Source organism: Acipenser ruthenus, chromosome 13 (genome assembly GCF_902713425.1).
Source record: "Acipenser ruthenus chromosome 13, fAciRut3.2 maternal haplotype, whole genome shotgun sequence".
NCBI classification, from domain to species: Eukaryota; Metazoa; Chordata; class Actinopteri; order Acipenseriformes; family Acipenseridae; genus Acipenser; species Acipenser ruthenus.
In genome coordinates this window covers 38,228,381-38,251,120 of record NC_081201.1, presented here as the reverse complement: position 1 = coordinate 38,251,120, position 22,740 = coordinate 38,228,381, and the positions used below count along the sequence as shown (strand labels likewise).

General features: G+C 39.2%; 2 protein-coding genes and 1 long non-coding RNA gene across 7 annotated transcripts in view; 1 reads left to right on the top strand and 2 right to left on the bottom strand.

Moving 5' to 3' along the window:
* The first annotated feature begins 130 nt into the window (after positions 1 to 130).
* On the top strand, positions 131 to 2,801 carry LOC117418412 (uncharacterized). Its single transcript, XR_004546804.3, has 3 exons — positions 131 to 442; positions 900 to 980; positions 2,665 to 2,801. It is a non-coding gene; the product is annotated as an uncharacterized LOC117418412 (long non-coding RNA).
* An 890-nt stretch (positions 2,802 to 3,691) lies between these two features.
* Positions 3,692 to 13,780, bottom strand: LOC117418411 (programmed cell death protein 4-like). 4 transcript variants are annotated; one of them, XM_034031422.3, is made up of 12 exons: positions 13,335 to 13,780; positions 12,247 to 12,351; positions 10,423 to 10,716; positions 9,586 to 9,680; positions 8,394 to 8,507; positions 7,295 to 7,516; positions 6,307 to 6,404; positions 5,892 to 5,991; positions 5,619 to 5,726; positions 5,255 to 5,365; positions 4,990 to 5,129; positions 3,692 to 4,406 (listed from the first exon to the last, which is right to left on the bottom strand). In XM_034031422.3, exons 2-12 carry the CDS (start codon positions 12,287 to 12,289, stop codon positions 4,346 to 4,348), a joined length of 1,386 nt encoding a protein of 461 aa, XP_033887313.1. In that variant the 5' UTR covers positions 12,290 to 12,351; positions 13,335 to 13,780; the 3' UTR covers positions 3,692 to 4,345. The 4 variants fall into 4 exon arrangements, with proteins under 4 accessions (XP_033887313.1, XP_033887311.1, XP_033887315.1 ...); XM_034031420.3 differs by having other exon boundaries at positions 13,380 to 13,780; XM_034031424.3 differs by having other exon boundaries at positions 13,446 to 13,780.
* Positions 13,781 to 16,107: 2,327 nt separating this feature from the next.
* The window catches only part of LOC117417889 (RNA-binding protein 20-like), a 45,003-nt gene continuing 38,370 nt past the window's right edge, over positions 16,108 to 22,740 (bottom strand). The window contains exons 7-14 of one of the 2 annotated variants that reach the window (XM_058985293.1): positions 22,559 to 22,690; positions 22,380 to 22,456; positions 21,388 to 22,054; positions 21,179 to 21,280; positions 20,010 to 20,610; positions 19,489 to 19,605; positions 18,937 to 19,058; positions 16,108 to 17,522 (exon numbers count right to left, since the gene is read on the bottom strand). In XM_058985293.1, coding sequence (XP_058841276.1) covers positions 17,421 to 17,522; positions 18,937 to 19,058; positions 19,489 to 19,605; positions 20,010 to 20,610; positions 21,179 to 21,280; positions 21,388 to 22,054; positions 22,380 to 22,456; positions 22,559 to 22,690 — 1,920 coding nt within the window. In that variant the 3' untranslated portion in view covers positions 16,108 to 17,420. The remainder of the gene's footprint in view (positions 17,523 to 18,936; positions 19,059 to 19,488; positions 19,606 to 20,009; positions 20,611 to 21,178; positions 21,281 to 21,387; positions 22,055 to 22,379; positions 22,457 to 22,558; positions 22,691 to 22,740) is intronic. The other variant, XM_058985294.1, reaches the window with a different exon arrangement.

Below are 22,740 nucleotides of genomic sequence, written 5' to 3'. Positions count from 1 at the left end.
ACATTCTTTGACGTCTTAAACTAAAGTCTGAACTTTATTGCGGCTATGTTATTTGTATACGGGCGTATTTTAACGTGGTTATTGGATACAAGGTCAGTCTTTGGTAATATTCACGGTGTTCTCTGCAATTATTTAATTGATGGAAACACAAGGGTAAACAGCAAGATGAAGTAGAACCCTCTAATGTATGGTACAAACAGAAATATATATCGTTAGCAATCATGCATTCGGAAATCTGCAAAAGTTATCCATGTCTTGGTTTGCACCGCATTTATTTCATTTCTTGGTTTGCTTTCAAAAACTACAATTCCCACAATGCACGCATGTGTGAAATGCTTTTGCGTCACTTTGTTTTATTCTAAACGTCATTAAGGCTAAACGTCGTTTCTAGGTAAGCGGATTGACGGCGTCTGTGTCCGTCGATAAGAAACTTCTTGTCGAGGTTTGTTTTGATTGAATTATGATAGTATTTTTTTTAAAATTGACATTTATAAATAACAACGTACATGATATGCATTACTATATATTGTAAAACGTGTTACATACGTTACGATAATTCATGCTATCGCAATGTATTCTGAAACGAGATAGATGGTGTAATTTATTTATGGATTACTATTTTGCAAAATCTTCATACTCATTAGAAATGTTGCATATTCTGGTATGTTTTATTTATTTAATTTACAGTTTGTGTAGTTTATTATTTAGCGCTTGTTTTATTAAAACATAAGACAAAGTAACTTGCATTAATGGTGTAAAAGAAGGTCAAAAGACATTAGTTGTAATCAGATTTTTAATATGCATATAAATTATCATAGTATTGTTCTGGGTGGTGTTTGGTGGTGGTGGTACTAATAATAACAATAAAAATATCTTCTTTTTTTTTTTTTTTAATTAAGAATTTAATTTGCTTGATTTGGAAAGCTTCAGTATGCCAGCGGAGGTCAAGCCAATGTTGAGAGAAGTTCTTCCCAAACAAGGTATCAATTATTTTCATATTTTTAGCAAAATACTTTAAGAAGTGTATTTAGAATGTCAACAATACATACAAATAGTATATAACTGATGTCAAGTTTATGCTGAATACTAATGGAAAATAACACCATGGTGTACTAAGATGTAGGAGCCTGTGTATTGTTTTGTAACTTGACCTTTTTGTGTAATCTTATAAAGGGAACATTCCTCAAGAACTTAATTTGTGGCATGTTCATATGGTAACTTTATGTCTTTAAAACCAATCTGGTGAAACAGCTAACACTACTAAAATGTGTTTTATTTTGAAGTCATTGCTGTTTTATATCTTTATTTTTCGTAAATCACATTTGACCCATTGAATAATTACAATACAGTACTGTTATTATTTAATTCACCTGATACATATCATTTAATAAAGAGCAACTCATTCCTCTTATGTCATTACTCATTGCTGATTAGAAGAGACCCCGTCAATTAAACTGTAATTATTTTGATGTTATACTTCTCTAAGGGTTTGCACTACTGAAGTGTGGTTGAAGTCAGTAAACCATGCTCTTCTGTAAAGAGTGGATAAGTGACTGTGAATAGCATTCAAGATCCCACACTCAAATTCCACAACAAGTTTCATCAGAGATTAGTTTCAGATTTGGACAGACCAGCTTTTCTGGTATGGTGCTGAGAAAGTGGGGGACAGTGTAAAAGGAAGCAAACATTCCTATTATATTGTTGATGTGACAATGGATTTTTTATTATTTTTTAAATTATATTTTCTATAGAATTAGTCTATACAGCAACTTAGAAGTTTGATATTAGCAACCCACAATGGTTGTGTTGAATGACTGTCTCACGAATACCAGGCAAGTGAATTTTTAGCTCCACCTTTCACTTGTTTTGATACAAGAGGCAGTTCCACAGGGGTACTGTAGTGCTAAGTAAGCATGTTGTAGTCTGTCCTAAGGCTTGATCATGTGCTCAGACTTGCATGTAACTTCTGTAGCTCATTTAAACATTCCCTACACTAATTTGCCACAAGAAAAACTGAAGTGGTAATTCAGTAATGACTGAATTAATGGCAGCATCTTTTAAATAATGTACTTTCTAAGAGCACAGTATGAAAATATGAATGCTGCTAATGTAGCAGTTCACAATGTTTAGTACTTCCAGCTTACTGTAGATTTCAGCTTCATGACATTCTTGGCTTGGAATTATTATTTTTTCCTCAAAAGACTCTGTGTAATCCAGCAGAAACATTTGCATGACCCTTTCATGCAGAGTAGCAGTACATCTTCAGAATGGGTCAGAAACTCCTACAGGTCTCTACTTAGATAACTCAGCCTACGTCCCAGTTGATTAGCACACATTTTTTGTTTTCCCTTTGCTATTACCTTGATAAGAGAGACGTGTGCAGATTGTTTGGAACACATCAATCTAATCACTGACCTTGACACTAAACCAAGCCATAAAAGCACACTGAAAGTTCTCAATGGTCAAGATTAAAATGCTTCCGATCACAATACGTTGCTGTCTCTATTGTAATTAAATAATTTAAATATAGCAAGAAGTGAAACTTAATGGAGAGTTTATTTTTATTTATCTAAAATATCATTGATGCCAAATTCTTCCAGGACTGGGTTGCCCAATCCGAAAAAGCTTTGTTTAGTGACTGCACTCCTTATTTCCCTAGGACAGCTCTCTATGGAGGATGTGCCCACTATGGTGCTGTGTAAACCCAAGCTGCTCCCTCTTAAATCAGTGACCCTGGAAAAGCTGGAGAAAATGCAGCGGGATGCACAGGAAACAATTCGTCAACAGGAAATTGCTGTGAAAGAGTAGCAGCGACAAGACCTGCAAACTAGCAACTAGGTTGCAGGGTCAACGCCTACTGCCATACCCAACACACACCAACCCATTCTGCGCAGATTCGTGGTTATCTTTGCAAAGTGGAGACAATCATAAAACATCCCAACCCAATACCGACACAGTGCTGTAGTAAATAATAAAATGCACAAGTCTGATATGTTTGAATGGATCTCACATTTCTTCTTAAGGGGGGGGAATGGATGAGTGTTAAAACACTGTTAGCAAGTACAGTAGTAGTCCACCTGAAAAGCTATTGATGGGTTTTGTAAGAAACTGCTCCATTTACAACAATGCTGAAGGTTATAGCCAATGGCTAGTGTAAAAAATGAACTTCAGATGTCAGGTTTCTAATTGTTTACCCAATACATCTCCAGTGAAAAAGAACTGAAAACAATGTAATGAAAACCTGATCTAAAATGTAATGGGTCTCCCTTTTGACATGGGATTAGAGTTCAAAGATATGCCAGGAGAGGGCACCATTTACTACTGGTCACCGAGGTCCATTTTTGAAATCCTCTCAAAAAGTAAAGTTGGTATTTATGAACTTCAGAAAATACCAATCCCTCCCACTTGGAATTTTTACTTAAATTATGGAAATGATGTCCCTTAATGTTTCAAATCAAGATGCAGTGCATAATTTCACCCAGTAATGCATATCCTGGTAACTGTTAGAAATATGGTATTCTGTAACGTCTTACTCTGGATATGTAATTAAATAATTTTATACATAGACTTAATACGTTTTTCATGTTGTTGGCTCCCAGTTACTATTGGAGGATGCAAAGTGTCCTTCAATAGTCCTCCAAGTAAGACAGAAATCTTGTTAAATATAAGAAGTACCAATAAAACATTAAACTTCATAGAAATTATTTATTTTTGACATTGACACTGAGCAAGACCCTAGTTCCATTTAACTTTCCAGCTTATTTTAAAATACAAAAATAGATGTTCCAAACACCATTTGAGTTATCCCATCTAAAAAGATAAATGGTTTACTTTACTCTGAAAAATGTTTTTTTGTGCCATTTAAAAATTCCAACAGTGTATTTTTATTGTCAAACAAAGAATATATATATATTTTGTTTCTTAAGCACAGCATATAAACAATAGCAGCCAACAGGGGGGGTTGGTCTGTACTATGCAGCACAAAACATTACCCCTAATATAAAGCTTTATACACAAACCAGTGGTTCATACAAACACAGTGCTGTCAGGAAAATGAGCGGCAGTGAGACGGCAATACAAAACATGGAATGACTATGTAAATGAAGGTGTGGCACTTGCAACAGGGTTAGCTTATTTCAAAACACTTGGGTGTGCTTTTAAAAACCCCAGCCCCAAAGAAAAAAAATTATAAGTGCCTTTTTGGTTCCCCTTTTTTCATGGTTTACATTCTATAGGCTTTACAAGTAATGTTTTGTATCTAAGCTGTGCCACCATGAATATGAACAGTGTAAAGCAGCTCTAAGGGTTCAAGTACACCTGGCACAGAGGCTTCTGCCGTTTCTCTTCAGTAGCTTTCAAGTTTAAGGCGTCCACCATCTCCTTCACTTACAAACCTTTTACGTCCCCTAAAAAACAAGAGCGATTCGATTTACATTTGGTCATGCAGTTTTTTTGTTTTTTTTTTCTTAAATGGTGCAAACATAACATTAACACACAATATTAGTTTCTGTCTATTACACCAGAGAGAATACAACTACTGTACATGCAGATTAATATGCTCATGGTATTTTGCTTAGAATGCACAAAAGTAAAACTAAAATCTTTGTTCATGTTTCATAGTGAAAAAAAACCCAAACCCCAAGGCTGTTTACTATTTTACGTTGCTTGTTATTATACAATACATTAAGTGGAGTACTGTATGTACAACTCACTACACAAAAGTTATATACATGTCTTAGTTCTTTGCAACCGTTTCACAACCTCTTCATGATAAACAATAATTGCAATGTGTTTTGGGTTTGAAACAGGGCAGGCAAATTCTAGACAGGGAATAGCTGGTTTCATGTGGGAACCAGTATGGCTACACGCATTCTGTAACACCTGCACTTAAGAATACATGAAATTACCTAATGATGTGTATGGTGGTGGTGGTAGCTTATGCCTCCTAATACAATGAAGCTACATCCCAGTACCCAGAAGTAATCTCACCTGCATGGGCAAAGGTCCCTCAGTTTTTTGTTGATCACACCTGCGTTGAAGCTCTGTTCCACAAATTGCTCCAGCACAGAATAGGCATGTGGCACATCTATGTTAATTTCTGCAATTTCCATGTAAACTCTTTCAAAACCCTGAAATAGAACATTTCATGGCTGAAAAATAAACACTTCACAAAAAACAGCATCCACTGATCTCATTCAACAATAACAGCTGATGTATTATTTATTTTCTTTTTTAAAACAGATGCCGCTCTTACCCTTCTCATTTGGTCTACAGTAATGACAGAGGACTCCCACAGAAATTTCAGCAGCTGCAGCACCATTTTAAATGTGGTTTCTCCAGTGGATTCCAAAACCATGACTACTGCCTAAAAACAAAATCAGACACTGCAGCACTACTTCCGATTCAAAATGCAGCAATAGGATGCAGGGCCATTACCAAACACTGGTCAGTATATATTATGTGCATTTCTCTTAGATTACATGTCCAATAGTGCAATCCCTGGTCTGGTTTGTTCACCACGTTCACGTTTTGAAAACTGTCAAAACAGCAGGACAGTCGCCGGAGCCTCATGCAGTGCTGTTAGCTTGGAGGATACAAGCATGTTGAGCCATTCTTACCTCATAGATAAACTCATGGTAAAAATGTGGCACTTCCAGTTCCTGCAGGCACCTCTCTGCTTCTGCTACATCGCCTGACAGCTGGTACTCCTTCAGCAATAGGTTAATCTGATAGAAAACATGGATCCAGTTAAAAGGGAAGCTTTATATTCTGGTATGCCAACATGGGACTGATGCAATTAAATTGGGATACATCACAAAAAAAATCAAAGAATAATATACGCCATAAGAAATTTGACAATTAGGATAAGCTATACAGGGCAGGTTTCTTACCTCTTTGATTAACTGTTTGACAGGTCGCTGACCTCCTCCTGTTCCCCACAGTCCTCCCTTACTCATTTTTAAGAGTACTGCTGCCCTATCCAAAGCAGCTCTGCAAAAACACACCACTGAAGTTATGGACTGTATGTTGAGAGAACACAGAGGAACTGATCAAACTTTTAAAACATTATTAGTACAATTTCTACAATATACAAATATCGAATGCCTAGCCCAGCAGTGCTTTTAGACTGAAGACTACTGTTTAAATCAATTGCATAGAATACACAGAAAAAAGGGGTGTTGTGGGGAATCAATGCATAATAAAGCTACAAGCAGAAGCTATGGCTAGGATTTCTTCTGCAAGTGAATCTTCTAACACTCCCAGCAAATCTGCTACAAGGAACAGTTGACAAATACAACTCCTTACCTGGCATGGTCACAGTCTACTTTCCCTTTGTAGCTCTCAATGTAATCCCTGGATAGAATCTTATCCCCAACTGCCCGCGCAATGAACTGACCAACAAGCTACAATGGAGAAGAAAGGGGTTCAGTGGCTCAGTGACCCAACTTAATTCAGATATTTTAAATATGCATTCCAATTCTAACTAGCATTGGATTGTATTTTCGTTTTACTCCTGCTTTAAAGGATAATTCAGTTTCTACACTTCTGTGGTTATTAAGATACAAAAGCTATTTGGAGTGTGTGTGGTATTTACTCAATAGAATTTCAAAAACTACACATTGAACAAAGCTAGGGTAGCGAATGACACTGGGGAGGAGAGACAGAGAAAGAAAAAGCTGGCCTGGTCATTTTGCTGGAAACAATCCTTGTACCCAACAGCTTTTGTTTCTATGCAGATTCTGTAAAAGTAATGAACTCATGCTCACCTAACCAGGACTAAGCTAGCAGTGTTTGCTCATGAAAAAGACTGTTAAACTCTTCCTACGCTGAGCTTGCAGTTTGCTCATGTAGAAACAATAGCGAGAGCTCTCCCGTCTCTCTGCTGGTGAAAGAAACGAGCTGAAATGTATCTCTAACAAGCAGCAGCATAGCAACAACAGTTCTGTTTATTTGAGCCTATACCACAGAGCTTCCTGTTACCACTTTCCTTACAGCTGATGTAGGCTGATGAGAAGGGAAGAGGGAGGGGGAAAAATAAAAGAAGAAGCTGATTCAAATCACTGTCTTGCTTTCATTACCAATGGTTTTTAAAGCCTAAAGTGTAAAAATGTTGTAAGCAAGTTTCATTAGATAAGCGTCTCTCTAAACATAGCCTTGTCACCAGTGTTATGCATCCCCCAAGGGTGATGACAATAACACTTACATAATGTTAAGAAATGGTTTTTCGACCTGACAAACAAGCCACATCCTGAGCAGAGATGTCCCCCCCGAAGGAAGCAGAGGCCGTGTTTACCTGTGGTGCCCCTGGAGTGTCGAGGACCAGCTCCGGCAGCTCCCTCAGGAGCCTGTCAAACGATTTCTCCACATCAGCTGTGCTCAACAGCTTCCCACACAGGTCAGTCAGGAGCCTGGATGTCAGCTCTCGGTGGCTCGCTTTAGCCTCCAGTGCAAGAGATACTGCCAACATTGGCACGTCACTTTTCATTTCACCCAGGTTCAGTTCACTCAGCAGCTCCTGAAAAATTAAACTCACACCATTCAGGATGTTAGTCAAGACTATAGAGGGTTTTTAAAACTGGATCTTCATGGTTTTATTATAATGAGCAATTCCATCCTCTAGAACAGTCTGGCTCAGCTATCCGATGCAGTGAAGCCAGCCTACATTTCTCCACAGGTTTATTGGTGCAGTGAGATGTCAAAAGCTAATTATGGGTTTTATTTTTTGGTTAAGTTAAAGATAGCTGGTTAGGGGGAAGGATAAAGATGACAACAAAGTGTCCTTTGAAAAATAATTTAATTATTGTTTCCTTGAGTAACTAGTTTAAATCTGAAACAAAGAGTAAGTAGCGGGGTTCCCAAAAATAGCGTTACTAGGTGTTGCTACAACTATTTAAATATCGCGTTACACGACCCCACGTGTTGCTACAGCTGTTTAAATAATGAACCTGTAAATTCTCTTTTCATTGTTAACATCCTGACAACTTTTAAACTTTAAAGTGTGTTTTTAAAAGCTCTCTTCAAAATGACAGCTCTAGTGCATTGATAAAGATTATTGCCCACATTGTCAAACAAGTAACACAGCAATAACGATCCATGATGTGGTATGGAACAGAAAAGCCAGAGGATTTTTTTTTTTTTTTTTTCTTTTTAAAATCACTCTTCCTGCAGTGATTTAGAGGACAGATCTCAAACCCCAGTCAGAGTGGCCATTTTGAAAAGAGATTTGAAACAGACTTTAAAAGTTATGTAAAAAGTTGTCAGGATGTTAACAAATGAAAAGAGCAACTTCAGGTACATTACTTAAACAGTTGTAGCAACACGTGGGGACGTATAGTCATATTTTTCAGAACCCCACTACTTACTCTTCTTCATAAGCAGTAAACGCAATTTACCGCAACTTCATTTGTGTCTCCGTGTTCAAAGTATTCCTGGACAATCGGTGTCACAGTCTTCTCAAAGACTCCTTCATCCAAGGGTAAGACAACAGTTTCATATACACAGTTTTCCTGTAAAAACACAAGCACCCTTATAAATGTAAAGTTTTCATTTATTTTGCCACATGACCGGTTAAAACACCATTCTCCTTCCCTTATCCCAGTCCCTCAGGAAATGCACGTCTATTGACTTTATGTCCTGTGTGTAGTGAGATTGCCATGTCCGAGGTCGTGCGTGTTAGTTCAGGGGCTATGCAAGCATACAGGTTCAGTGCTGGTTTAGAGCGCAACACAACTGTTAACGGGTGGCCCAATGATAAGAATCTTTTAATCCAATCCACTCTAAGCCAGCTCAGGTCGGAATTTTAAGTGTCAACTTAATATGTCACCTGTCCACCAAGGCAGAATATGACTTGCAGTACTTTGTAGTCCTGCAACTGTAGCCCTATTTAATCCCATTAAAGAGCCGTTTGCTCCCACAACAAGTGCTCCTGGGCACAGTCATCCTGATCTGGTATTATTACTGCTCGTCTATCAATACTAAAACAAATGAATAGAATTATTTAACAAATGTTTCAACTAAAGACGAAGTCTAAATGTTTGTCAAACAATTTTTAATACTTTCTTTTAGTACTGCTGCATACCTCATAATCCAGTGTTAAACCTGCCCAGACATCAAAAATATGTTGTCTGTTACCACAGAGGAATTTACTGAGGCCAGATTTTGACAACCTATGAACTAATATGAGTAAACATGTTTTTATTTTACTGTAGTTGAATATGTAAAACACACATGCAAAAACACGGAAACAGTACTCTCTCAAACACTGTCCAGAGCTAGCTGTTCAAGATTAGGCGTGGCTGCTGTAGTTACAGCTCTCACGGCAGCCAGAGGAAGTAAGCCTGAATATTATCTCGTAATAAACAGCTATCAGACTTTCACTTCAACAGACTGCGATGTAGTATTAATCCCGCACAACAAGTCGGCATGCAGAATGTTTGCTGTACATTTCAGTAAATAACGTCTAAAATGAGCAGCTGTTCACTTTACACACTAAAGAGCTATAAACAATACAGATATGTGTTTATTCACTCCATACATGAACAATTGGATTAGCTCATCAGGCAAAAACACAAGCAGTGCATCTACCTGGTCCTCATCATAATTGGGATCCTTAACATCGATTTCTTCAAGATCATACACCTCACCAGGAGAGCCCCAAACCCCTTTACCTCCTGCTCCACCTGAGGAAGGGAAATGGAGTTGAAATGAACGATGCAATATCGGTAAACGGACAACAAAAAATACATGGATTGAGAATGTTGTGAATTTGGCACACAAGGGCAGCTTGTTAACCATGTGGATTGGAGTTTGAAAGCATTTACTGTGCCGTTGTGACAGTAATTCTAGAAAAACAAACAACCACATGGACCTGCTGAGAAGGGAGAGGGTCAGTGGCTTCCCACTGCCACAGCAGAGTCTGGACAGCTTAATAAGATACATGATCAAAGACACCTCAAGTGCCATAGATCACTTACTGGAGTGGATTAGTAGCCAGCCTGCTCACCAATGTGTTTCATTGTGTTTTTTATTTGATTTATTACATTTTGGAAATTGTGAAAGAAAGAATACTGGGGTTCAACTAATCAGGGTGTCATTCTTCACTATTGGGCTACCAAAGAGAAGTTTGTCAAAAAATCCACTTCTAAGTGTGGATTTAAATATAACCTGAACAGTAAGAAAAGAGAGGCATACTGTACGTTGTAACGCAAACCCAGTTAATGTTAAGAATCCTTCGAGAAGTTGTTTTTAGATTTGGTTTATACATTACATTAGACAATAAGGCTTTTTTCATACATCACTCATATTTGGGCTTTAAACCCCGTGTCACATAAGCGGTTTGAGAAAGATCAACCCTGATTGTGAATGCTACCCATCATGAACACACAGCGTGAGACCGAAGAACCCCTTCATGAGACGGAGTACCTTTCTTCGGCAGACCTCTCCCTTTCCCAGACCGGGACTTTCTGTCCAGCAGCTTTCCCTTGGGGCTGGTGGGAGGGACGAGAACAGCTCGGAGGCTCTCCCCGTTATCGCTGAGGGAGTCCCCCCGCCCCGAGTCTCGAGACGAGTTCTTCCTGAGGCGTCTCTTTGCTTTGGCCTTCACCCGAGCCTCATGGATGGTGGATGAGGTTGCTGTGATCCAGTTCCCATTGATCTCGTTGTCAATGTTCAGGGTTTCCACCTTTTCATCATCGCTAGAGAGCAAGGAATTGTTTTCTGGAATAGGAGGAGAAAGAGAGCCTTGAAAGAGGTCACCTGACAGGATACTAGTTAGAGACATCACGAGGGAGAAAATAAATAAATGAATGAATAAATAAATAAATAAATAAATAAATAAATAAATAAATACATACATACATACACTAACCACTAAAGCTCACTACCCTGCTAGCATTTGAAATGTGATCTGTATAAAGTAATGGCTGCAGATACCAGAACTGGTCATGGCTTTGGATACAGAAATTGTTAGATAACAGCTACAGCCTTAAAAGTTACTGCACAATATATACAGGATTTATATTTGCACATGTGCCTTACACCTAAAAAATCTAGTTTAAAAAAACTGTTAATTTATGTCAAATAGATTACAGGGGATTTAAATACATAGAAAATGACAAATTATTGTTTATTGTTAAAACCAATTAAATAATAATAATAATAATAATAATAATAATAATAATAATAATAATAATAATAATAATAATTATTATTATTATTATTATTATTATTATTATTATTATTACTACTCTGGAGTGCAATCAAGCAGTAGAATAGTGCTCTTGTGTTTTGAATTGGCCCTTCTCCCGATATATGTAAGTGTAAAGTGTGGCATACATTCAAGGTTAAGTAAACACAATCACACAAGTAGGTGTAGATTGTACCAATACAATCGCACACAAAACAGCTCGTTCTGGATGCATGGAGCTCTTATTGTCCTGATGGGAACACAAGGAGAAGTGAACCAGTGGCTGTACTCTTTTAACCAGTATGGGTTTGGAATGTCAGCAGCTTACCAGGATGCAGGAAAATTCCCAAGCCATTTTACAACCTTGAAAAGGGCAGCTCCAAACCTGCATACAAATCAACTACCCAGCTGTGATACCCAGCTGAGCCTTTTACTGAGCTTTCTGATTAAAGTGTGACCGCCATCTAAAACAGGTACACCCGTGTAGCTACCTGTGTCCCTGCACTGCCAGAACTGTGGGGACACATTCTATAACACAGCCCTGGTGATCAGATTCATGCATTGTAGGGGATGGCAGGGTAGTATCTTCAATTAACCTCCTAGTTGTCTCAGCCTCACAGGTGTGTTTGCAGCACCCTTTTGCAAATTCCCCAAAAAGTGAATAAAAGAATCAAGAGTAACTCACCAGCATCAACATGGACCAATGAAACTGAACCAATGATCAGTTAGGTAGGTGCAGTTAAGGTGGTCACCCCATAAATCACATTCAAGTGTTATGGGGAATTTGTCAGGTTTGAAACAAATGAATTGAAAGGCTATCATGCACACTTTAACCTATATACTATGTGTATACTGTACATATAAATCTCTGTTGACGATAAGCTTTTTGTAAATACACACACTTATGAAAAGTGCCTGTATGTTGCCCAAACCACAACATAATTGGTTAGGAAAGTTCATTATTAGCTAAATGCGGATTAAAATATTTCAAATTGTAGGCAAGGAAAATGGTACTAGCATTAACATAGCAATAACCAAGACAGAACATGTGTTTGACTTACCTACAGGGTTATCATTAAGCCACGCCTGACATTCTGTTGCCATGTTTTATTGTGAATCTGCTGCAAAAGAACCGTGAATGAAACTAAAGATAAGTCTCTCCTGGCCTGAAAGAAAGGAAGGAACAGAAGTATCTGTTTAACTGCGCACTATGTTTTTTCCTTAAATGAGAACAAATCTTCTAACTGCATCTCTAAAGTTGCCTATCGCCCGTGCCAGGGACATGCCCCTACATGCATCACGTACTGGTGCCCATGCATCCTTATTACCAAATTCAATGGAAATATATAGTTTCTGATATCGGTGGACTTTATTTAAATTTACAGTAATCAGTGAATCCACCTGTATGTATAAACCAATTTTACACATTACATTTTTTCAGCAATTAATTAAGAACCAACACAAACTATGCTGTTGTACGGTATCTAATTTTGACACAGCTGTAGTAAAAAATATAACACTAATAGCAAAATCATATGAGTTCTTCTAGCAATTTCTCTATTCAATTCAATGCTACATTGGGCAAATGCAGCCAACGGCACTGAGCTCAGCCATTGCGGCTAGTTATGACATTATAACCAGAGCACAGTATATTGTAAAATTAACTTTCATTTTATAAAGATCCTTCCATAATAAGGTCCTTGCATAATACTACATTGCAAAAAAAGAAGGAAAAAGAGCAGCATAACTTCACCGATTGCCTTATGCAATCAAGTCTCTTATGTAATCATTCATATTAGCATTTTACATGCCAAGCAAAGTAATTCATGCACGGTTTAAATTACAAGACACAAGGTGGACCAGGCGGTATGGGACGGGTAACTTAATGCGTCATTACAAAATCGCAACCTTCCTTGCAATTAATTACACGAAGGAAAGGTGGATGTTATTGTTGCAAGTTCGTTTATTTTAAAAGCTGATGGTTTTATTCTTAAAAGGTACGCCCCTTAGTTATCACATATTAAGAAAATAATACAACTCCTCAAGACTACAATACAAGACAACGATTGTTGACATTTCTAAACTTTGTCTATGGCGGTGTTTCCAAATATAAACAAACAAAATGGCAGTGCTGTAGCTCGTTCTTTACCTGGGTCAACAACAAAGCATGCAATTAGTACAAACTACTATTTACCAAGTCCAAGTCCAACTTTGTTCAAATACAATGCAATACTTTAAACAAAAACAACGCTCTACTAACCCACCGTAGGCTCTGTACACCCCCCTGATCTCAGGGGCAACTTGAACTCTCGTCTGTTTTTGTTTTTCTCGACCCAGCAACAGCGTCAGGTGACTTGATCTCCTCGCAGTTTATTGGCAGCTGTTGTCAAAAGGCCGAGCAGTTCACGGCCAATCGGAATAAGGACTGAAATTGCTGTTTTTTTATTATTTAAACTTCAGTACCGTACAATAAGTAATATAGGTGCATATAGCTATGTTCGACGCGCTGGTCTTCTCGCACACAAACACACAGAAATAACAAATCTCACGATCTATGTTGTATCACTTTAATCACGGCACGACAACCAAAGATATCCTATTATACTGTGCTTCTATTACAGCACGGAAAAGAGAATTTCATACGCGTCCTGGAGCTCGATGTTAAATAGATGCTGCCCCCTACCTTGGAAGAGTAACACTGCAGTTGTGGTGTTCAAAACATAAGGTCGACAAATCTACCGTTATAAGTATGTAGTATTTTTTTTTTTTTTTTTTTTAACGTATTCTCATTTTAGAAAGTTTCCAAACGAGAGGAGGCCCCATTCAGCCCATCTTGCTCGTTTGGTTGTTAGTAGCTTATTGATCCCAGAATCTCCTCAAGCAGGATCCCAGGGTGTCCAGCTTCAACAACATTGAAATAACATTGATCATTAATGAACGTTTCTGTACTGTGGGTGTTGTCGAGTGATTGAAAACGAGTCATTTTGTGTTTGAATTGAAAGTGATGTTCTCGAGGAGTCGAATGGGTCAAAGTTATGCAAGCAAGATATTTCAGTTTTTTATTTTTCTTAGAAAATATTTCCCAACATAAAACCAATGTCACCTTACAATAATTGATTTTGAGTTTCAGTGTTTTAAAATAAAATATCAAACAGAACGAAATTTCAATGTACCATTTGCAATTCAGTAATATGAGAGAATTGGTCAGGGGTCTGAATACTTTTGCAAGGCACTGTATATTATGATTACATGTTTACAGATATTCAGGAGTATGCTTAAGAATGAAACCCTTCAGTATGTTTCAAAAACAACCCCAGTCATTGCCAGACACATGCAACACTACAGACCGGGTCCATAGCAACCATGATTGGCAGCATATTGAAAACGAGAGCTACAGTAGAAGTCTTTCTCAGACGGTTGAGATAGCATTGAAGCAACACTGCAATAACTAATGTTAACATCAGGTGTCACTAGCGATCCATGTGACAAACAGTATGGGTGCGTTCACGAGAGGCAGACTTTGCTAAATCTGCGCAGATTCTGCAAATTCATTGGCTACCTGATCCGATTCTGTGCAGATTCTGCGCAGAATGACGAAAGTCTGCGTGTCGTGAACGCACCCTATTACCCCGTGCAAGGCTTGCGACGTTTTCCAAAAGGAAAAGCAGACGGTTCACTTTTCAGTACGACACATAACAAGTTATAATGGAAGGGCTTCTCCGTGCACACGTGCTCTGTATTGCAGTATTTCGTCATATTCTTTCACAATTATTTTTGGATCCACACACATTTCTGTTTAAAACAATTGTTTGTGCTGAAGACCAAGCAGACAGTTTTACAGAAGAATGAAAAAGTTTGAGGAAAGCACTGTAAGGTTTTACACCGTTTGCTGATGTCAGGGATAAAGGCCTTTGCACACTGGATCCGTTCCGTCATCCGAAAAAGTCGTCTATCAATCCATTGCACACTAGATGCGTTAATATCGTACTTCAGAGCGCTGATGTTGCAGTAGAGGCTTTCTAGTAAATATACCTAGCTTCAGTATTTTAATGAAAAATAAATACAATTCTGTTAATTCTTTCATAACTTTGAACACAAACAATGTTAAATGTAGAATAAACTTAATCATCAGCAAAAGCTGATGGAAAAAGTTTCCTAATTATTACGTTTCTACTAGACTACAATAATGTTGGGAAGCTAGCAATGAGCTACCGAAAATACTTTCCATCACTTTCACGTACTGCCCCTCTTTTCTGACTGTTAAGCCCTGACCGCGCTTGCCCTGTCACACTTATTTCTCTGTTATGTGCCTCCAGGTTAGGGCATTGTTTCTTTACTTCCTCGACTACAATTGAAATAAAAAGCATATGCTTGCAATAACCTATACTGCACAAAATCCGCGTTTTCATGTTTTATAACACATATCATTCATTCCCAAGTCCACGGCAATGTCGTTCCATATGTGTGCTTTTTTTTCAATGTCTTTCCAATCTTTGTTGGATTTATCATGAAGTAATTTTTGTTTGGCGGCACACACAATTATATTTTCCATTTTGTTCAGGGTACTGCAAGAACCCACGTGTCTTCCCAGTCGTTTTTCATCGGTCAATCATTTTTAACGCACGTCAGTCAGATATAATCAAACTTGTTTCGATATCAAAATTGACGCACCACCTACGTCCGACAATTACGGACTCAGTGTGCAAGCTGCAATAGGGAATGAACATGATCTTTTTTTTTCTGTTTAGACACACGTTAAATTCGGATGTGTAATCGGATCCAGTGTGCAATGGTCTTTAACCGTTACCACCGCTGGTTATACCATTAAACAGACCCAGTAGTAATGCTTATGAAAACACACATCAGTGAATGATTTTCTTTACATTCTGTGATGAAAAAAGTGGCCCACTCATACATCGTTTTAAAATGTTTATTGCAATCACTTTTTGGAAAAATCCACATTTAAAACGTTCAACAAATACAAAGCTTCACCCCTCAGTGCAATCAACTGCACAGTTCAGGGAAAAATCAAACTTTTTACAAACCCCAAAATACATATTACTTTTAAAGAAAATCCACAATCATTATTAACATAAATGGTCCAGTTCAAGTATACGTCAACAATTACAGCTCTGTGTAAAAGTATTTTCCCTGAATATGTCTGCTTTTATCTTATTGCTGTTCTCAAGCAAAGTGCAGGATCCTTGCAGTTTGCAGTGGGGTACAGCAGCACAGACCCCTAGAATGAGGTGATCAGGACACCTGTAGTGGCACAAGTGCCTTCACATTAATCAGGAAACTATGCTGTCTTCAAAGACCCCGATGCAGCTGAGGTTCCTTCACCACCTTTTGAGAAATTTGAGTTGCTCTTAAGCTGAGTAGAACCACTCAATTGCACACATCACAGGGCCTGGTTTATTATGAATTCAAGACTGCCTGGTGGAAGCACTCATTTCAACTTTTAATCTTCAATGGATTACACTGGAGGGAAATGGATCAATTTAAAACACAACAAGTCAAATCATTCCCTAGTCTGGATGATTCTGGATTGAGAGGTGCCCACGTTTGGCCCACATCTGGCACACACATTCTTTTGTAGCATGCTATTTGGCAGCCAGAAATGGAGAAATCGAATACATTGTTTAACCCAAAAGAATGTCAATTGTACTGCACATATGGATTGAAAGTGGAACTGTCTGGGGAGTCATTCATTGAACGGCACTACCCTGAATAGTTATTCTAGTATATATTTCAGCAGAGCCATACACGATTATCAGAATGCTCATAATGCCATCACCCTGTTCAGTAAGAGACCAGAAGTTTCAATTAGGATAAATTGAACAGCAAGATTGTATTTGTTTAAATGTAATTCCAAAGGGATATGCCCAAGTTTACCTGGGGGCCAAATATTGTAGCTGTGCTGTGCTTTTTTACATCCATTCGACCACAGTGCAGCAATCCACTCTTTGCTCAGGTGTATGGCACAGTGGTATAGTTACACGATGAGGAATCAGGGCGACAGTGTTCTCTCACGCTAGCGCAAGCGTTAGTATGAAAAGCTGTGTGGCTTTAGATGGTTCTCCTGGTATTAAATGCACATCAATGGAGGTGGATGGAGGTGGTCTACTGTTTCAGCAGTTCACATCCTTGAACTCCTATCCAGGATGTGGCTCATCGGTTTATGCTTCCCAATAGACACATATTTCCTTTTATCCCCTTTGCAGAATCAACAGGGCTACTTCCCTTCAAACTGTGGGACAATCCCAATGTCTTCAGCACCTGTGCTGTTTGTCTGTGTGCTTCTTATACCTTCTTCTGCTAACTGGGTCAGGTATTTCTGAAAAGACACGACAGACAAAATATTGAGGTTTTTCCTCTCTGGACAAAGTGTGGGTTTAATCTAATATACTGTGTAAGCCATAACACTCTGTACACAAAACAATGTTGTGTAATTGGGAAGAAACTACAGCATTGTGAAATATTAAAGATATGAATTAACTATATAATAATAATAATAATAATAATAATAATAATAATAATAATAATAATAATAATAATTTAAACAAATAATTTATATATGAAGAAGTGTTGCTTGTAATAATCAAACCAAACAGAAATGAATTAATTGAAAATGCCATATTGTGTGTTTATTTACAAATAAAACAAACTCCTAATCCCTTTCTGGGGATGTAACTAAACACTTTATCCTCTCTCTAGCAACAGGGCAAGTTAAGCTTGTTTCCCTGTAAAAACCAAATAACCATAACCAAATCGCAAATCCGAACTCGTTGTCAATAACACAGTGCCACAGGGTCAGTTTACCAGAATACCTTTGTTTTTATTGAATCGCTTTCCAAACACACGCTTTACACAAAGTTCCCCTTCTACTCTCCTTCCTCTAACTCTCACTCTCCTTATATATATATATATATAGCAAGATGTTGCTTAACTAAACCTCCTCTTTTGGCTGCAGCTTCCTCCTGACACATGATTTAATAACCTGTCCCACCATTTCAAACCTACTGTAGACTAAGGAACATGATGAACTCACTGGAGGTACGTCATGTCTCAACATTACCCAGCTTGACAGACATGACAGCTGCTCTTGTGCATTTCGCTTTGGAATGTAATCAAACGAATGTCAGTCAGGCAGTCATGCAGGTTTCAGCAGCATCAGGTTTTTTAGCAGAAGGAGTAATACAGTCTGGGCACTAATGAGCAACTTAATACACCTCTGAATCCGCGGGGCTGTGTCCCTCTTTGATTGCAGGGTCTGGGAGACCTCACTTCAATGCGGATTTGCATTGCCAGCTGAATCTTTGTGTCATGTTAATCCTGAACCGCGCTGTGGATTTCATGACTCAAGTGCATTTTACAAACAGAATAACACATCAGATAGAGTTTCAGCAGAAGAGGATAACTTCACACTTTCCTGATACACATGTTTTCTCACTGGGACTCATCTGCAGCCTAAAACATAATCTGTATCACGATCAAGACCAGCATTCATTACAGCCAAACAGTCAGTGGTTAGTCTATCAATCAATCAATCAATCAATCTTTATCTATACAGCACACTTCACATCAATAAAGGCATCTCCAAGTGATGTTACTCTTTGCTTGTGCTTCCATTCTTTGTTTTCCGTTCACTTTAATGATTCAATGAGCGAGTCCACATATCTTTATGAAAGGACCGCGGCAGTTTAACACAATGGCACCACTGCCACGCTTGTCTGTTCTGTTGTGCTTACCTGCAGATTCTTGTAATGAACAGTACTTCTACAGTGCGTTGTTTTGGCTGTCTCCTCGCTGGTGTAAAACAGCCCACAGAGTTTGCAGTAAAACCCAGTCCTGGGCACCACAAACTCCATCCCTAAATAAACAACAGGTCAATCAAATACTGCTGCAGAGCAGGTTACAGCTCTGGCCAAAAGTTTTGCATCACTTTATAGAATTAACTCATAAAGTAAAATGAAACCTGCTGAATAATGTTACGTTAACATATTGAATTACATACTGCTTTGTAGTTTTCCATATACTTCATGAAAAAGTGACAAAAATCACCTATCAATCTAACATCAAATACTGTACTACTATGTTCCAGTAGACGTCTGCGATATCATTTTGTAGTTTCTTTGATTACATGATCCTAAAATTCAAGGTGATGTAAAACTTTTGGCCATAGCTGCATATTGAAATAAGATTAACTTACAACAGGTAAAGTACAAACATGGACAGACAGTCTGTGTGTGATGCTAAGCATCTTAAAACAAAGGTCTGGATGCAGGACTCCTCATGCTCACCTAATGGGATGCTGAGCTCCCCGAACACATTCTCCTCCTCCCAGTGAGAATGGGATTGGGGTTTATTAGCACCCTCCTCTGGGTTTCTGGGAGACTCCCTCTGTGACTTGCTGTTGACTGATAAATTAAAAAAAAAATACTTATTTCCCCAAGTCTCCTAGTGCTATGGTATTAAGAACTCAGATTACATCATCATATATTTGAGAATATTTTGAGGGATTATCCTGCACTCTATCTTCAAATGGCCAGCTGGCAATCACAAACTCTTCATGCTTTGAGGCAGATGGAGTTGATCCAGCAGTTCTTACAATTAAGATGTTATTATGTTATCTGATTATCTTTGAATTAACTCACTTGTGGAATTGTGAAATAATAGTATTATTATTATTATTATTATTATTACATATATAATTTTAATTCAATGTTTCTAGTAAACAGACATGACAACCAGTAATTGTAATTTTCAAACCAAATCCTTGAATCGGAACATTTTTAAAGTGTTACAGGTAACAATATATTACCTTTATGTTCTTCTGGAATATTGTCATTAACCATTTCTTCAGCTGCCGATTTAGGCTTCTTTTCCAACTTGCCAACGTCACCATTCCCCAGCACATCCAAAGGATTGCAGCTTTCTATAAGGGCTCCTTGGTGTTGCAGGCCCCCCTCCTGATGTGGGAGATCAGGGCTGACTGGTTCCAGCTCCACGCAGGAACATGCCTCTTTGAAGGCAGTCTGGAGATCCTGCGCTGAAGATTCCCTGAGATCATCTTCTTGTTGCAGTTCACAGACCTCATCTTTAAGGACTTGGTTCGGAATTAGTTCTTTAGAGCCGTCCACTTGAACAGCAGAATCTCCTGCTGCTGGGCTCCCCCCTGCCCTCTCATCGCTCTTCTTGTGGCTGCACAGCCCTCTGAGCTCCACACTGGTCGCTGGCGCACTGCTGGAGTCTGTCAGCTCAGCAGGTTTCCCCCTCGCCTGGGCGGCCTCCTGCAGTTCTGATATGTCAGGCTCGATGATGCAGTCCTCTTCCTCTCCCACCTCATCAACTGTGACCAACTCCTCCATGTTGCTGGGGTACCACGACTCCCCCTCAGTCCCGCTGCCACTCTCCCACTCACCCTGCAAGAGTAATCAACAGAACAGTGTCGCCATGGAAACTACCTGGGGTGTGTTACATGGGCCACAGATTTACATTATTTCTGAAAGTTTAAAGGAGAGAATCTGAAGTGTAAATGCTAATGTCAGTTTATATAAATGTTCAGACTAACTTGGAGAGCAGACAGCTGCACAGGCACAATGTTGAATCAGAGCCAAACGCTGCATCCACATTTCTACTCATAACAAACCCTGAAATCACAATCTCTAAAGTCACCATACGACTGAAAATTGCTATGCAGTCCCCCAGCGGGAAGAAATATTTTTCTCCAACCAACAGATGTAACCCAATCCATTCCTAGGATGCTCCGGGATCCTTTATAAATTTACAACAGGACAACAACTTTTGCTGGACAAAGCTGTTTTTTGCCTCCAACAAATAACTTTCCACATACAAAATCATCTAACTGGACATCTCTCCACACTGATTATAAGTAACTGTAGAAACACACCTGAAACTTGAAGTTGGTAGAACTGATGAAAAGTGAGTACTGTTCACCCTGGGTTTTGGTCGACAAGGCCTCATTTTTACCTGATCTCCGTGGTTCCTCTCAGTATTTGGCTCCCCTGATTCTTTGCCGTTTCTGTCAGGTGACATTAGCCGTTCCTCTATTTTGTGCTCTATTTCCTCTCCCTACAATCGAGTGATAAGAGATAAAACTGGTATGTAACCACTATACTTGAAAATGATACAGCACTTTAACAAGAACCTAATGGCAGTTCATGAGCCTCTGTTCTTACCTCACTGGCTGGCACTCTCTCCTCCTTCTCTGCTGAAGGCTGCAGATTTGCCTTCTTGCTTCTCCTCCTCTCGCCGTTCCCTTTCCTACCCCTATCTTCTGGTGTCCTGCTCGCTCTTGTTTCTGTGCTGGGGTCCTCCTGTGATTCACTCCCTGAATGTTTCCCTTCCCTTGCTCTGTGATGGGACTCTGGGTCCCTCCTCTTGGACTTTATGTCGTGGCGCTGGTGGTGTTTCTGAGGCCCGTCTGACTTGTGTTTAGACTCCTTCTTGTAATACTCGTCCTCTTTGCTTCGATAGGAGGAGTAGGGCACATTCCGGGGACTGTTCTTGGGATACCTCTCCCTGTTTCCCCGTAGCTCTTCTACCCATTCATCCGAAGACCTCGGGCTTAGCTTTTCACTGCCTTTCAGGTAGTGCTTCCTCCTGTCCTGCATCCAGTTATCCGCTGGATCCTTTTCATTAGTCCCCCAGCCCTGCTCTTCCTCTTCTGCATGGGGGGACCAGTCCCAGGAGGCCCTCCTCTCCTCCAGCCCATTGCTCCACTCCAGTCGGGTGGGTCCTAGGGGGCTGTGGGCTGGGCTGCAGGAGGTAAAGCTGGTACTGTGTGACCTAGGGCTCAGGGAGCGACTGATTGGGCTGCGAGATCGAGTCCTCTCCAAGGGGTACCTTAGTGCACAAAGAGGACATTTTAGAGGACGTCCAAACTGTTAATCACAAAACATCAGCCAAAGCCAGGCGCAATCTGATTTTAGACCCAAAGAAGGTTTGTTTTCTTGCCTTCTTGCTCATCTTGAGCTGGTAGAGCTGCCAAATCTGGTGCAGTGAAAGTCCTGTACTTCCATGGCGTGTTATTTATCTACATCAATTCATAGAGATGCTTTTCTAGAGCTGTTCAGAAAGCATCGCTCATTCAGTCATAAACCAGTGAATAAAACAGCTGTTTTCTTAAAGGCCCTAGTTATAAAACATGGGAAATATTGAAGATACTTGCCTTTCTTCATGCATAACATCTTTTTCTCTTTGAGAATGAATGTTATGGATGATAGAGTCCACATCCTTCCCTGGTTTCTAAAAAGAAAAGAAAATCTATTATTATGCATACATAAACCACAAACTGATGTGCAAATGCTTCATGCAATCCACTCAGGCGAGTGACTCAAATTGATTTACCTTGAGCTGCAGCTCCTTGTAACGTTTTGACATTCTAATCAGCAGCTTCTGTTCATGGACCGTGGCTGGAGTCTGTTGGTAATACTGCACCATAGCTTGAGCTGCCTCAGCATAGGCCATCTCCAAAAAAGCCTGTTAATTAAAAAAGAGAGCTTTGTACCTTAACCATTCTGCTGCATGTT

Bases quoted from the DNA above. Each gene is read 5' to 3' on its own strand.
- LOC117418411 (XM_034031422.3), bottom strand. From the start codon at position 12,289: ATGGCAACAGAATGTCAGGCGTGGCTTAATGATAACCCTGTAG. The intron at 6,405-7,294 runs GTAAACACGGCC...TCTCCATTGTAG, and splicing joins ACACTCCAGGGGCACCACAG to CTTGTTGGTCAGTTCATTGC. The intron at 5,130-5,254 runs GTAAGAGCGGCA...GTTCTATTTCAG, and splicing joins CTGTAGACCAAATGAGAAGG to GGTTTTGAAAGAGTTTACAT.